Source organism: Ruditapes philippinarum, unplaced genomic scaffold (genome assembly GCF_026571515.1).
Source record: "Ruditapes philippinarum isolate M1 unplaced genomic scaffold, ASM2657151v2 ctg195_1_1_1_1, whole genome shotgun sequence".
NCBI classification, from domain to species: Eukaryota; Metazoa; Mollusca; class Bivalvia; order Venerida; family Veneridae; genus Ruditapes; species Ruditapes philippinarum.
In genome coordinates, this window is record NW_026853905.1 from 421427 (window position 1) to 436214 (window position 14788).

A 14788-nucleotide genomic window follows, 5' to 3' on the forward strand; every position below is an offset into this window, starting at 1 on the left:
CAGAAATGTTTAAATTTGAAAATATTAAGAGTTTTGTTTTATTCATGTACGTTCAAACTTGGAATTTATTTAAGATTCACTTGATTTCAAAATTTGATTTTTTCCATGTTAAAGAATATATTTTAAAGGTAGTTGGAATGGCTATTTAATGAACATATAGCTTCAGGTTGTGAAACAGTAGAGAGACTTAACATAAAATCCCTCTAGTAACAATATAAAAGTAAATATAAAGTAAACTAACATGTCATTGGCATTATGATTGTAAAAGTTAATAATTCAAACTCAGTTTGATGGGGTCTGTTCATGAGAGACCATATCTCATGTCTCTTAGTACCGACTAAGTAGTATCCGATCATCAACTATAAAAGTTTTGCAATCAATGATCCCGAAGGACCAAGTCATCCGGTTAGCTCAAAAGGTAGAGCGTTGGGCTGTGATTCGGGCAACCCGTGTTTGATTCCCGGACGGGCCAGGTCACTTACGTTGTGATTAATCATGAAATAGTTTTCTAACGGTTATATTCGCACTGTACCACTGCTCTGCTTAATGTACAGAAGTTTCAGTTCCTTTCGAAAGGGAAGGGGAAATTTTAAAGTACTGGTAATCGCCTTTAAAAGGCCCCGTCCAGGAACGATTCGGGGACTGAACGTGGTCTGGGAAATTTTTAATTTTGGTTAAATGCCGTGATCCGGATTGAAAACTACCGACACAAACACCACCATCCCGAAGGACCTATTAATATAACACTGTTAACCTGCTGTTGCAGACTCGGTTTGATTGAGCCTGTTCATGGACGGTACTGTACAGTGCATGTATTTCTACGCCCCACCCCCCAGCACATAGTATTACTTTCAAGTACCCGCAAGGGAAAAAAATTAGCTTTTTTCGTCCAATTGAAAGCTCTTCTTTATTTTTCGCATGAAGTTAACAACAAACTTGCAACAAAATGCTTAAAATCATACAAAGGAGCTGTCACTAGGACAGCTTGCTCGACTACTCTCAGTGCTTGATAGTTAAAAAAAATGGGACATTATATTGTAAAAAGGCTTGATACACTGACTATGACTGAATATAAAACAAAAAAGTATTTAATTTAAAGTTGACTCCCCGTTCGTAATACCCCACCCACTTTGTATATGAATTTAGATCAATAAAACACATTTATGGCATAATTCGCTTATTCTGACTTATTCTAAATATGCGTAGATATAGTTTTAAAGCTGTATTAAACGAAATCATGAATGTTATTCAGTTTAAACAGGAATAAAACTAATAAGTTACACATATTCAGAAAAGGACACCCAGTCTGCAACATATTTTTCTTCTTTCGTTAAAATTAGGCGATGAAAACTAGAAAAAAAATCAATAAAGTCAAAATTTATAGCATGAGTAAGTTGAAAATAAGAAATTTTATGCAAAATTTCAATTGATTTACAAAACTGAAAAAGGAAATAAGCCAACGTAAATATACTAGAATATTTAGGGATTTGGCGGCCATCTTTGACGCCATCTTGGATATCTTAGCTTCGCATCGGGGTTGGGCCAAATGAATATCCATTCCAGAAACTACAGATCCAGACGAACATTTTGGTATATAAAACTTGCTGTTGGCTGACATAGACCACTTACCCCTCTAAATAGGCTAGTAAAATGGGCTGATTTGCAGCACTATTTACAAGATAAATGACAATCCTACCTGGGTGCTCATATACATTGTAAATAAGAATGTCTTGAATCATCCTTGTTTATTTTACAACTGTATGTTAACGGATAAACGGCAGTCCTGCCCAGATGCTTACATACATGGTTAATAATGCGGAGTTGGTTTATCCTGACAGATTTATGTAATTTGTAGCTCTGCTTCAAATTCGTAGTGGTCACTCTTAGTTCAAGGAATTTCACTATCAGAATAAAAGGGCCAACAGAATTGTGTCTTGTTGCATTTCATATCACAATTGTTCTAAAACTTTGAAGTTGATGGCAATTTAAAAAGAAGATGAATTATTTTTCTTGGTAAATTGTTTTTTATTTAGATATCTATAAAAACAACTACACATGACATTAAAGCTTGTTTTGTATTTCAGAGTTATATGGTTTTGATATTATGATAGATGACAATATGAAGCCATGGGTGATAGAGGTTAATCTGTCACCTTCCCTAGCTTGGTAAGTTTTTTTCTTAATATTAGCCTTCATTTAATCACTCATGGTAAGCTTTCAGTGAATTTTTCTTGGTAAGCTTTCATTTGATCATTCTTGGTAAGCTTCAGTCAGTTCTACGTGGTATGCTTTCACTTCATTATTATTGGTAAGCTTATAATTTACTCTTATTGGTAAGCTTACAATTTATTCTTGATGAACCCATCGTGTATGTATTTTGGGTAAAGACCTCATGTCTTGATCCATTTCATCAAGATTATTTTCACCTTTTAAATTACAATATTGTTAAATGATTTTGATGTTACATGATGGTTGCAGCAAAGCTGTCAGTTGCTTAAAATTTGGTAAAATGATATAGAATTATATTTATAATAATGCTATAGCAACAAATGTTTTTAAAGACTTTTTCAGTAGATAATTTTGTCTCTGGATATAGGCTCTGTATGACAATTTGATAATAATATAACTTATAACATGCAAGTTTTGATATATATGTTTTAAAGAACGATTTTTTTTATATTTACAGTGATAGTCCTCTTGACATGAAGATAAAAAGCAATATGTTGTGTGATCTCTTTAGTTTGACGGGTGAGTTTAGTTTTCATTCAAATAAACTTTGTTTAGTTTATTCATTTTTATATGAAATTTGGTCTAGGAAATTCAATTTAGCAAGTCCTGGTCAAACCACATAAAACTCTAATTTTGTTGAAAACTTTATGTCATAGACCTTTGTCTTGTCTATTGGTGGTGAAGTGATTCAAGTAGAGAAATTGACATTTCCTTGCAGTAAAACAACAATTTTACAAACTCAAAATCTAGGAACATTAATAAGCTAGCTACAAACTCGTATTTTTCATATATGAATAAAAACCCAGCTCTTCTACATAAAGTAGAACCAATAACATTGTAATATGTTGTAAGCCTCTAAATGGAATGTTCCAAATTCAAAGCATGGAGAGTCATTACTCAAATATTATTCTTGCATATCAGACTGGCGTTTCCGTTAGTTTTACCCATGCCGGAAATTTCATCTGGCATGGGGGGTTCGAGATGAGTCGCGTGCTGTACAATGGCACGATAAAGATGACGTCATTTTACCGTTATGAATGATTTTGTAATTCATACGCTGTTGAATGAAAGTAGTTACGGTTGTAATGATATAAATTTTCATTGAAAATAAAGATAAAGAATTTAAAATATAATGGAATATGGTAGAATATGCAAGAAAAAATATCTGACATATGTTTGCGGTTCGGATCGGAATATCCGTCCCTCGGTCACCCGCCCATGGGAGGTAACTTGGCAAGCCTCGTTACCGCCCAATGGGCGGTTCACCTCGGGACGGATATTCCGATCGGAACCGCAAAATATGACAGATATTATTAATCTGTAACGTGCTGGAACCAAAAATGATAAGCCTTTGCCACCTTTATAGAGTCTGACCAGCCTTCATGTTTGTGCAGTCTGATCAGCATCTTTTCTGTTGTTAGCTCAAATTTTGCATATTGATATTTGAAATTCAATCAACTTTAAATGGACTGTTCCAAATTCAAAACTGGGGAAAGCCATTATACAAATTCAACAGGTCAAAGGTTAATGATGATATAATAAAGTCAGGAATGATGTGATGATAGATGATGGTTATATTTCAGGTATAATCTGTCATGACCCTATGATGAGAACTCTTCAACAAAGTAAAAGGAATCAGGATATAGCTTCCAAAATGGCCGCCAGAGTAAAGGTAAAAACATTATTGTATTACTTATTATATTACATCACATTTGATTTGCAAAACAGAAATGTCTAGCATTGAATGGAATCAGAGTCTAAATATAGATGGATATGGGTTATATTGTATGTTTGTTACTAGGATGTAGCAGTTATGGTCTTGACCTCTATGCATATATGAATATAAATTCAATATTTAAAAGAATTTAGATAGCTTGTTTACTTTGGAATGCATATATTGTGGTACAGTGAATATTGCACCTATTGCATAATTATATACTTCCGCTTCCCCATTCTAAGGGACTGTCTGCTTTACCTCAATTGAGATATAGGAATAAAGAATATATTTTTAGTATTTGAAAGATTTTAAATGGCATTTTACAAAGTAATGCATATATCATTGATATTGTGAATCTTCTAACTCTTCCATTTTTCTAAAAGACTAGACCTTTTTATCCCAAAACATCAAAAGAACTCTTGTCATAAATGATATTTTAATGTAATATTAGTGTTCATGTTTAACATTCATTGACTTAAAAGAACATAATATAAATGAGTAAATATTGAAGAAAGCGTGAGTGGTAGTGAAATATAAAAGACCAAACATCAAAATATACTTTAGCTTTATAAATGTTAATAAATTATGTGAAGTTTTTGTCCACACTGAAAACAGCCAATTTTACAGATTAGACTTGCACATTGGAAAAAGATGCAGGTACATTAAGTTATAGTTATATTTCTGTTGGCAGCACATAAACAGCAGCTTTTTGAAACATCTAGATGATTCATTATCATAAAGCTGGAAAAAAATGTATTGAAAACCAGTCTGTAGCAAAAAAAAAAATGACAAGCTAGTTGAAAAATATTTAGATTTGACATTACTAGTATATGAGTAGCAAAATTTTCTGTTTTTATATTTTTCTACTTTATTTTATCTTCAATTTTATTTTATATCGGATGAAATCATGTCAAGCAACACTGCTTACCATTAAGTATGTAAGATCATGACTGGTTTTCAGATACAATTTTATAATTTTGGACCCAGTCTAAATGATCTGGATATATAAAGAAGTAGATATAAATGTGTATGGCTATTTTTGTAGTCAGCAGGAGCGAAGCCAGCTCTGAGTTCAATGGTAAGATGTTGTTTTGTTGGTTATGTTTTTATTCCTTTGTTTTGTTGACAGCTATTGGTATGGTAGTCAAAGCTAGATCATTGGTTAATATGGGGAAATATTTATTACATATACATGTATATAAAACCTTTAATAAATAATCTGTTGAAAGATATAAAATGTATATTTAATAATCTTGTGTTCCCTAATTTTTATTCAAAGTTTGTGTTTCCCAATTGTAACAAAGGGCCAAAATATTTGACATGAGTTATTGAAATTTTGATTAAAAGAAAAAGAAAGATTTTTATAGAATGAAGTATGTAAATAGAAACTATAAAATGAACAAGTTGCATCAACAAATTCCTAACTTACCTGCTGATCTAAAATTCATTAATTTGAATGTGCATAAACAATTTCCTGAATTACCCTCTATTCCTTAATGTATATAAAAGGTTTCTCTATTTACCCTCTTAATTTTGAATTTATTATCTTGAGTTGCTAAAACACTTCCCATTAACTTATTCCTAAATTATGAATTACAGTTATATGTAGTTTCCTTATTGGCCAAATATACAATTTGTATTGAGTATTTATGAATTTGAGTTACCACATTATTTTCCTTATAGAAACACTGATTTATGAATCCAAACTATTTTGTTTACCATTTTGGTCAGTTCCAACTTTGTCATCCCTATGTCTTAGGTTAGTGTTTTTATTGAAATTTGCCAGGGATTTTTATGTAAAAGTAGTCATACTTAATAAATATATATTATGTGTGTGTATAAGAAGGGGAATTGTTCACAAAATTTCATATCTTTACATCAAGCAGAAGTATATCAATGTTTTATACTACTAATATAATGTTTATTTTTTGCTTTTTAGTGAATTGGGACCTTTGAAATGATAGAAATTGATTTAACAACTTAATTTGTGAAATTGCTGTAGAAATGGATTTATTACATTCTTTGAATGCTAGTTGTTTTTAATTGCAGTAATTACCATATTTCAATTACTCCTAACAACTAATGTAAACAAAAATTGGTATAATTTATTGTTGTTCTGTTTTGTGTGCAGAAAACTGATTGCCTTTAGTTGCAAGAACATTTAACAGTTAACTACCTTCTGTATACATGAAAATAGTTTATTTATGGTATTTAGACAAGTAACAAATCAATCATCCACATGTTTGTACTCACATATCTTTTTATTTTAAATTTTTTGAAAAGAAACAATTTTATTTCAGAATTACGAAAACAATTTTATTTCAGAATTACGAATCTTAAAACTTTGTGAAAACAAGTAAGTTATCTCCCTTGATTTTTGTTAATTTTAGAAACAGCGGCCATCTTCTGCTGGCAGTATGAAGAGAGGGGCAAATAGTAGTAGTGAGAGCGCCACCAATAAATCATTGTCTGGTTTGAATAGCGACGAAATAAGAATTGTGAGGCGAGCAAAAGAGGAAGAGGCCCGTAAAGGGGGCTGGGTCAGAATATTTCCTACGGCAGACTCGTGGGACCTCTACTCGTATGTTTTCATGTTTCATTTAAACGTTTATCTTACAATGAATATATGGTAAAAATGTTAGCTTTAATCATGTTTGTTATATAGAGTATAAAATTTTTTTCAATATTAAAAATGAAATTTAATCAAAGTGTAAATGTTTAAAATTTCCATGTAGTTAAGATTGGATGGATAAAATAATATTGTATGCCTATATGTTAAGATTATTAAAGCTTTTGAACTTATATTCCCAAGGATTTATCATCCAGCAAAGTAAAAGTATATCAATTTAAGACTAAACTGAGGTGTGCTCTACAGTCATGTACTTTGGAAGAAAACATTTTTACAAATTATTCTTTTTAATGTTTACAGAAGTTTCCTGCAGTTCACAACTACCAATAATTTAATGGTGCACCAAAAACTTTTTCCAGAAAGGTATGTAGATAATCAAAGAGTTTCATTTCCCACCATTTTTAGCTCGACTTTTCTATGAAAAGGGGAGCTATCCTACTCGCCCCGGCGTCGGCGTCGGCGTTGGCGTCACACCTTGGTTAAGTTTTTCGTACCACCCCACTTTATTTCAGAAGTATTACAAGTATGGCTTTGAAACTTACCATACTTGTTCACCATCATAACCTCCATCTACAGACAAGAGTACATAACTCTGTCAAGGTTTTTGACAGAATTATGGCCCTTTTTTGACTTAGAAAGTGTATTGAGCTTGGTTAAGTTTTTTGTACCACCTCACTTTATTTCAAAACCATTGGAGGTATTGCTTTGAAACTGACCATACTTGTTTACCATCACGACCTTCATCAACAGACAAGCAATAAAAAAGTCGAGCGCGCTGTCTTACGGACAGCTCTTGTTTGTTTCTGCATAAAAAGAGAAATGGGAACTTCTGTTGTTTTAATTCAATTAAATGCATTATTCCATTGCGGAGAACTAAAGTTAATACTAGGTAACAGACTTTTTATGCCCCAACAAAGTGGGAGCATATAGCGTTGCACTTGTCCGTCCGTCTCAAAATCTTGTGAAGGCAACTCCTCTTAAACTGGATGGCAGATTTTGCTTAAACTTCCAGGGATGAACAACCTTAATGTGTAGATGGTAGTAAAGGAAGGAATTTTTGCTGCGACCAAATTTAATAGAATTATGGCCCTTTGTTGATTTTTTCACTATATACTATGTAGAAATTTTGTAAACGCAACTCCTCTTAAACCGGATGGCAGATTTTGCTTAAACTTCTAGGGATGAACAACCTTAATGTGTTGATAGTAGTAAAGGAAGGAATTTTTGCTGCGACCAAATTTAATAGAATTATGGCCCTTTGTTGATTTTTTCACTATATACTATGTAGAAATTTTGTGAACGCAACTCCTCTTAAACCGGATGGCAGATTTTGCTTAAACTTCTAGGGATGAACAACCTTAATGTGTAGATGGTAGTAAAGGAAGGAATTTTTGCTGCGACCAAATTTAACAGAATTATGGCCCTTTGTTGATTTTTTCACTATATACTATGTAGAAATTTTGTGAACGCAACTCCTCTTAAACCGGATGGCAGATTTTGCTTAAACTTCTAGGGATGAACAACCTTAATGTGTAGATGGTAGTAAAGGAAGGAATTTTTGCTGTGACCAAATTTAACAGATTTATGGCCCTTTGTTGATTTTTTCACTATATACCATATAGAAATTTTGTGAACGCAACTCCTCTTAAACCAGATGGCAGATTTTGCTTAAACTTCCAGGGATGAACAACCTTAATGTGTAGATGGAAGTATAGGAAGGAATTTTTGCTGCAACCAAATTTAACAGAATTATGGCCCTTTATTGATTTTTTCACTATATACCATATATATGTTGTCAGTTATTTGTTTAACATTGATATAAACTGTGAAGATTTATTTTTTAGATTTTTAGGTTTGTTTTTATATTTCTTACTTCATTTACAGCTATGAAACAATGTGAATAACTTTACTTGATCGCATGTAATGGTTTGAAGTAGTATTTGAGTAAGGGGAATTGACTGTGTAAACATGATTTCTTGTTAGTGTCACAACTGTTTTCTCATATGACTTTATCTAGCAGAGAATTAACTGAATTAGGATACTACTGTTTATAGATAAGTCAGTAATCTCCCCTATTCCACATTTACCCAACATCATGCACTGATAGATGCCTTCTGATTTCTCCAACATTTGAAATTTTGAAGTTTTCAACTATAATTATATGAGCCAAACATAAAAAGATTTTTTTAAACTGATATTGTGTCATTTTCTTTCAGGCATAAAAATTCATCAACAGCAGTTGTGTCAAGAAGTTCTACTTCTGCCGGTTCTAGAGCAAAGTAAGAACTTTGTATAATTTGTGTAAATTTGTCTTTTTTGTGGTGTTTGCTTTACTATTTTCTCTCTATGTTGTGATATTTATTATTTGTCCAATCGTCAGCTTTGTTTTTCAAATGATTTATTTAATACAACATAAAATTATACCCTTTTTTCAACATTTTTCAAATCTAATTTAATGAATATTTGGAGAACATGTATTTTAAGACATATGATTTAATTTGAAAGGAAAGCTTAATTTCATTAGTCTAAAGTTATTTGGCTTCCATTTAAGTAATGAGTTGTTTAAATTAAGTAAAGAATCTTGGTCATAAATCATTGTAAGAAGTTAAAACATTCATTTGACTTAATATAGCAACAGAATTTGTTGGTTCTCTGTTTTTGTTTATGAGGATTTAAAAATTGACCTTTTTGTGTAGGAATAATGAATGCGTTTGTTTGTTTTCTTACTGATAAATAATATTTCACTAAAATCTATATGTATAAGAATATCTTTACTTATTTAACATTTTACTAATTAATTGGATGGTTTTTTAATTAGAAGTACATGATGTACTAAATGGTTTGCTCATTAAATCAAATAGAGCCGCGTAATGAAGGGATGCATCTTTGTTGAGCTATCAATTTCTAAAATTTGCTCAATGCAAGTTAAAGAGTTAAAAATTCAGTAATTCAGCCTGATACAGAAAAATATGGAATGATCATTTTAATTTGGCTTTATAATTTGAATTTAAATATGAAAGGTCTAGAGGGGTTCATCATTTAACAGTCTGCTATCAGATAACTGTAAAAATTTAAAATTTATAACCTTTTCCATCACTGCATATTGAAACTTATAAATTTCATATTGCATACAAATTATTGGAAGTGTTAATCATTTAATAAACATTCACATTAACTTAGAAATGTTTTTTATTAGGGGTGAAGTAAACCAAAAATTAACACTGTAAGTATGATGAACAGATCTAGTTTGAGTAATCCCCATGCCTGAGTTATTATATACCACTAATATGTTCACAATAATCTGTAGTATAGTAATGTTCAGTTCTTGTACAGGGTAGTTTAGTTCAGTATATGGTAAAAGTACAGTCAAACCTGGATTTAAGACCACATTTAGATAAAAACCACTAAAAGAAAACCTGACTTTTTAAGCCATTACTCAAGATTATTTGCCCTACACCAGTGTTTGTTTTGTTTTCCATGAGAGACATTGGATTTTTTCATGTGAGAAAACTTTCCAACTAGCTTATGGTAGTTCAGTGCATCCATTTGAGTGCCTCTTTGAGCCTAAGATAATACATGGAAATTGTTCCTTATCATTACAGTCAGGTATTTGCAAAATGACCCTTACAGTGTCCATGTGACTTAGAACTAACAAAACATAGATGGGTAATGTGTGTTAGTGTTTTAAGACTACCAATCAACACATTTTGCAAAATTTGTTCCAATAGTCAGGTTTGACTGTATTACAATTTTCTTCACTATGCATGCCTTTCAACACTGACTTACTTTTGAAATAAGTTCAGTCACACCATCATTTTTACAGATAGTTTGATATTCTTAGCTGTACATGTTAACTTTAGTATTGTTTCATTTGGTTTCAGAAAATAGCTAATGAAATGAAATGTTATATGAAGACAAAAGGCAGTGTTTTACACTTGAATTGCTTGTTATACTATGAGACTGGACATGAATTTATAATTAGCCTTTTTAAAACAGTTAGTAATTTTTTTAGCCATCTATGTCTTATATTTCACTAAGATGGTGAATTGGATAGCTTACATAAAAATGACTAGCTGTTTTAACAAGGTGCTTGCATGAGCTTGAAATATAGTTATTGCCTATATTCAAACAGTAATTCAGGTAGTAAAGCTTACAGAATACTATTAATAATATTCATTTGTAAGTTTCTTTATATTATTTCCTTCTCAAGCATAAAAATTCTGTAGCATATATATTTCATATCTTTCATGACTCAGAATAGATCTACTCTTTTAGTGCCAAAACTTGGCTCTTCATGACAGAGATCTGTCTCTTTAAGGGCATGACCTGTTTGTTTAAGGTTTGACCTATTTCTTCAAGGCGAGGACCTGTCTCTTCAAGGTCATGGCAGGTTTCTTTAAGGTGACAATATCTGTCTTAAAGGTCATGATCTGTCTCTTTAATATCATGACCTGTCTTTTAAAGGTCATGACCTGTCTCTTCAAGGTCATGATCTTTCTCTTCAAGTTCATGACCTGTCTTTTATAGGTCATGACCTGTCTCTTCAAGGTCATGATATGTGATTGATCTAAAATTACAAAATTTTGTGTCAAATTGACCTATAAAACATAAAGTGTTTGAAATACTGAATCAATACTAAAACTATTGAAACAAAACCTACAAAACTTTTGATTTTCTTTCTGAGTTAAAATTAAAAAGGACTCATTTCTATGATGATCAAACTTTCAGTAAGGATTAATGCCGTATTATTTATTTCCAAGTATGGAAATACACAGAAATGATAGTATAAGAAGTTTGTTGCATGTTTATAAGATTTATATTTCATTTAGACTTGAAACATTGTCACAGTGCTTGAAACATGATTAGTATTAGAAAAAATGGTATAAAGTAATATAATATTAAAGTTTTCACAAGATTTGTTACAAAGTTTCTTTGTTGTCAAACAGAAACAGTATTTTTGTGTAAACTATTTATATTTACAACAGTTTTGCTGCTGTTATAGAAAAATTTGTATAAAACTAAGTGCATTTCTCATGTACATATTACTTTTGTAATATATGAAGATCTTTGTGGTATTTTAACTTTTTAAAATTATTGTCATTTTAGTTTCCAGTCAGATTAAGTATTGTTTTAGCAACTTCTTACAATGTATGATTGAATTTATGTTTTTTAATGTTTACAGGAGTGCATATATTCAGTTGGCAAATAATTCAAGTAATGTTAAACCAACAGTAGAGGTAAGATCTTTTATTATTAATTTATTCATTATTTGTTTCTAGAAATTAACTTGAAAAAATTAACCCCTCCCCCCCCGGCAAAGGAAAGATACCATGAATAAAATTTGACTTTTTCACATGCTTTGTCTTAAGAGGCCAAAGTTTTAAGTGACCATTTTCAGTGTTTTCCTTGCTTGGTTGCTTAATACAAGTTTGACTGTATATATGATTATATATTTACCTGGATTATAAATATTTGCTATGCTCATAACAAAAATAATTTAAACAAAATAAACAAATTTATAAATAAATGTATGTACTGTTATGATGTATTCTTTTACAATAAACAATTAGTAAAGTTAATTCTTATATTTTAAAGCTGGCGGCAGCTTATGCTCAAGCAATGTTACGCACCAGGAGATACGAGAGAAAGCTGGGAACCAAACGAAGTAGAAGTAAACGAAGAAGACGTAATGCAAGTAAGTTGGTTTACTTATTTTTTTTAGAAGACCTTAAATAGAAATGGCAATATTTAAGCCCTTTCTTTTTTTTACATGAATAGTATTGGTGGAAAACTTGGTTTTCTTTCAAGGTTTGTCCAAAAAGACTTGCATAATAATTCTATAAAATGAAAACAAGAATTTGCATAGCGTTTTCAAATTTATACAAATACAAACATAAATTGCATAATATTTCCACTTAACATGCAAAATTTCATACAAATTATGATATGGGCATACAAAAAAAAATACATTTGAACTATGCAGTATAGAGCCAAGTCCACAAATCATGACTATAATTCGAGGCCAATGTCTGCAGAAAATTATGCTAGGTGCTTGTAGTTTAAATGTTTGTACATTTTGTCTACAAAAATCATCAAAATATTATCATGCTCCAGTTGGCAAAATTTTTGATTTTTTAAACAAAAATTTAAAAGATATTAAAGACGGATTTTCTATAAAATTGTTGTAAGATATTTCAATATTAAATACATAAATGTAAAGTTTCGCAAAAATGCAAATATATGTTATATTTTTATAACACAGATCTTTATGCAAACTTAATGTACAACCATCGTAGGTGCAAAGTTTTATTAAGAAATCTATTACAAAGTTGAGTATTTCATTATAACAAATCAGTCACAAATATGGAATCTACATTATACAATGTTTATTTCAACAATTACAGGACAAGAACGTAGAAAGTTAGTTCAAGGTGTACCAGAAGATTCCGGTGAGGAACAAGAAGAAAATGAAGACGAGGAGCCTCCAATTACAGAAAGAAATATATCCGAGCAAAATAACACTATGTCACAAAAGGTTGAAAAACCACCTGCTAAAACACAAAGTGAAGACCTTATTAAAATAGTTGTTGAGAAAGAGGCGAGACAAGAGTCTCGGTCAGATAAACGTACAGGGCTTGCAGCCCTCGCTAAAAATAATGTAGACAATAGTGCTGTGTCGTCAGCTGAAGTGAAGGGAGATCACTCTAGTAACACTGTAGAAAATGGTGCTGAAATAAATAAAGGTTCAAGGTCAAGGTCAGCATCACCACCCGCCCCTCCACCACCACCGCCACCAAAATATAATGTTGTAGAACTTTTGCAGAAAGGTCGTACACTAAGGTTTGTGATTTCTATCATCTTGTTGTAATAGTTTCATTTAAAATAGATTATGATTGTTTGCGCTTTTTAAATGTGAGATATATTTGATTACTATTGTATAGTGTAGAATGTAAAATTTTGTCTTATGTATTATGATATTCTCATAAATGGACACTATTATGCTCTAAGGTATTTTATATGAAACTTGGTATAATTTCAGACTTTTTTGCACCTCAATTATAGAATAGTTTTAAGAATTTGGAAGTTATATGCAGAGACATTAAAAGTGATAAAATCATCCCCACAAATTTATTTATTGAAATTATTGAAATCTTGTTTTATTGATTTCAGAATTCTGTAATGTGATTATATTTTACAGTAAAGTTCAGGCTAGAACAGCATTTGCCATGTATTTAGTAAGAGTACAACAAAGATTGACAACTGACTGTAACTCTATGACACAAGATGATATGGATGGTCTCAATGAACAAATGGTAAATTTACTTCTTCTCTAATTTCTCTCTTTTCATTTACTTTTAAGCTGGTATACTTTAGTTAAAGGGTATATAGCTATATCAAATGAAATATGGTTATAAAATTTGTAAACACTAAAATTTCCATAATCTTACTGTAATTTCTCAAAAGAGTTGTAATATACATATACACATATCATACATATACATGTATATGTATACCGGGTAATGTCTTTGTTAAAAATATAACACATATGAATATTGTACGTAAACATAATAAGATGTTCAGGAACAAAATACATGTATTATGTTGCTAGTTTAAGTAGGGTTTCAGCTGTTCAGCATAGGCCATAGCTCTTATACAAATATATATTTTTCATACAGGTCTTTGGAAGCAATGTATTTCAATGTATATCAGAAAGATTAAAGTAGTATTTTGGAAATTGTAACTTTATTTTTTACATTTGGGATATTTTCCTACATATTTATTATTACAACTGTATGATAATGTTTTTTCTAGGATCTGGTATTGAGGTTTTTGAAACGGGCTGCAGTCAATCTTCAACAATCATTTAAAGTTGTGGTACCCAGTAGAAAACTGCCATTAAATGACAGGCGCAGAATCCTTGCAAAACAGCTTGGAGATTTTGTACATATATATAACAAGGTGAGCTGTTTGTTATTAACCCATGTAAACTTATGTTCTATTGTGTTAGACCTGGTATTAGGCATTTTTCCCCTTAAGGTTAGAAATTTAAATTTTTATATACAAAGGTATGATGAGAATTAATGATAATCATAATAATGACAACTGCCCAAATCTAAACTCGTCATGTATAATTTAAAAGTTATTTGATTTTTGTTAAGACCCTATTGTACTTGTGTTATTATTTAGATAATCATACCTGTAACTTTCAGGGA

At 31.0% G+C, this 14788-nt stretch overlaps 1 protein-coding gene across 4 annotated transcripts in view; it reads left to right on the forward strand.

Moving 5' to 3' along the window:
- Positions 1 to 14534, forward strand: part of LOC132738330 (tubulin polyglutamylase TTLL5-like) — a gene marked incomplete at its 3' end in the record, with an annotated part of 25132 nt that extends 10598 nt beyond the window's left edge. Inside the window, 13 exon segments of one of the 4 annotated variants that reach the window (XM_060725814.1) lie at positions 2085 to 2166; positions 2687 to 2748; positions 3813 to 3901; positions 4574 to 4603; positions 6337 to 6527; positions 6876 to 6938; positions 8792 to 8854; positions 9772 to 9798; positions 11758 to 11812; positions 12171 to 12270; positions 12980 to 13415; positions 13774 to 13888; positions 14388 to 14534. In XM_060725814.1, coding sequence (XP_060581797.1) covers positions 2085 to 2166; positions 2687 to 2748; positions 3813 to 3901; positions 4574 to 4603; positions 6337 to 6527; positions 6876 to 6938; positions 8792 to 8854; positions 9772 to 9798; positions 11758 to 11812; positions 12171 to 12270; positions 12980 to 13415; positions 13774 to 13888; positions 14388 to 14534 — 1460 coding nt within the window. 4 annotated transcript variants of the gene reach the window in all.
- Between the last annotated feature and the right edge of the window lie 254 nt (positions 14535 to 14788).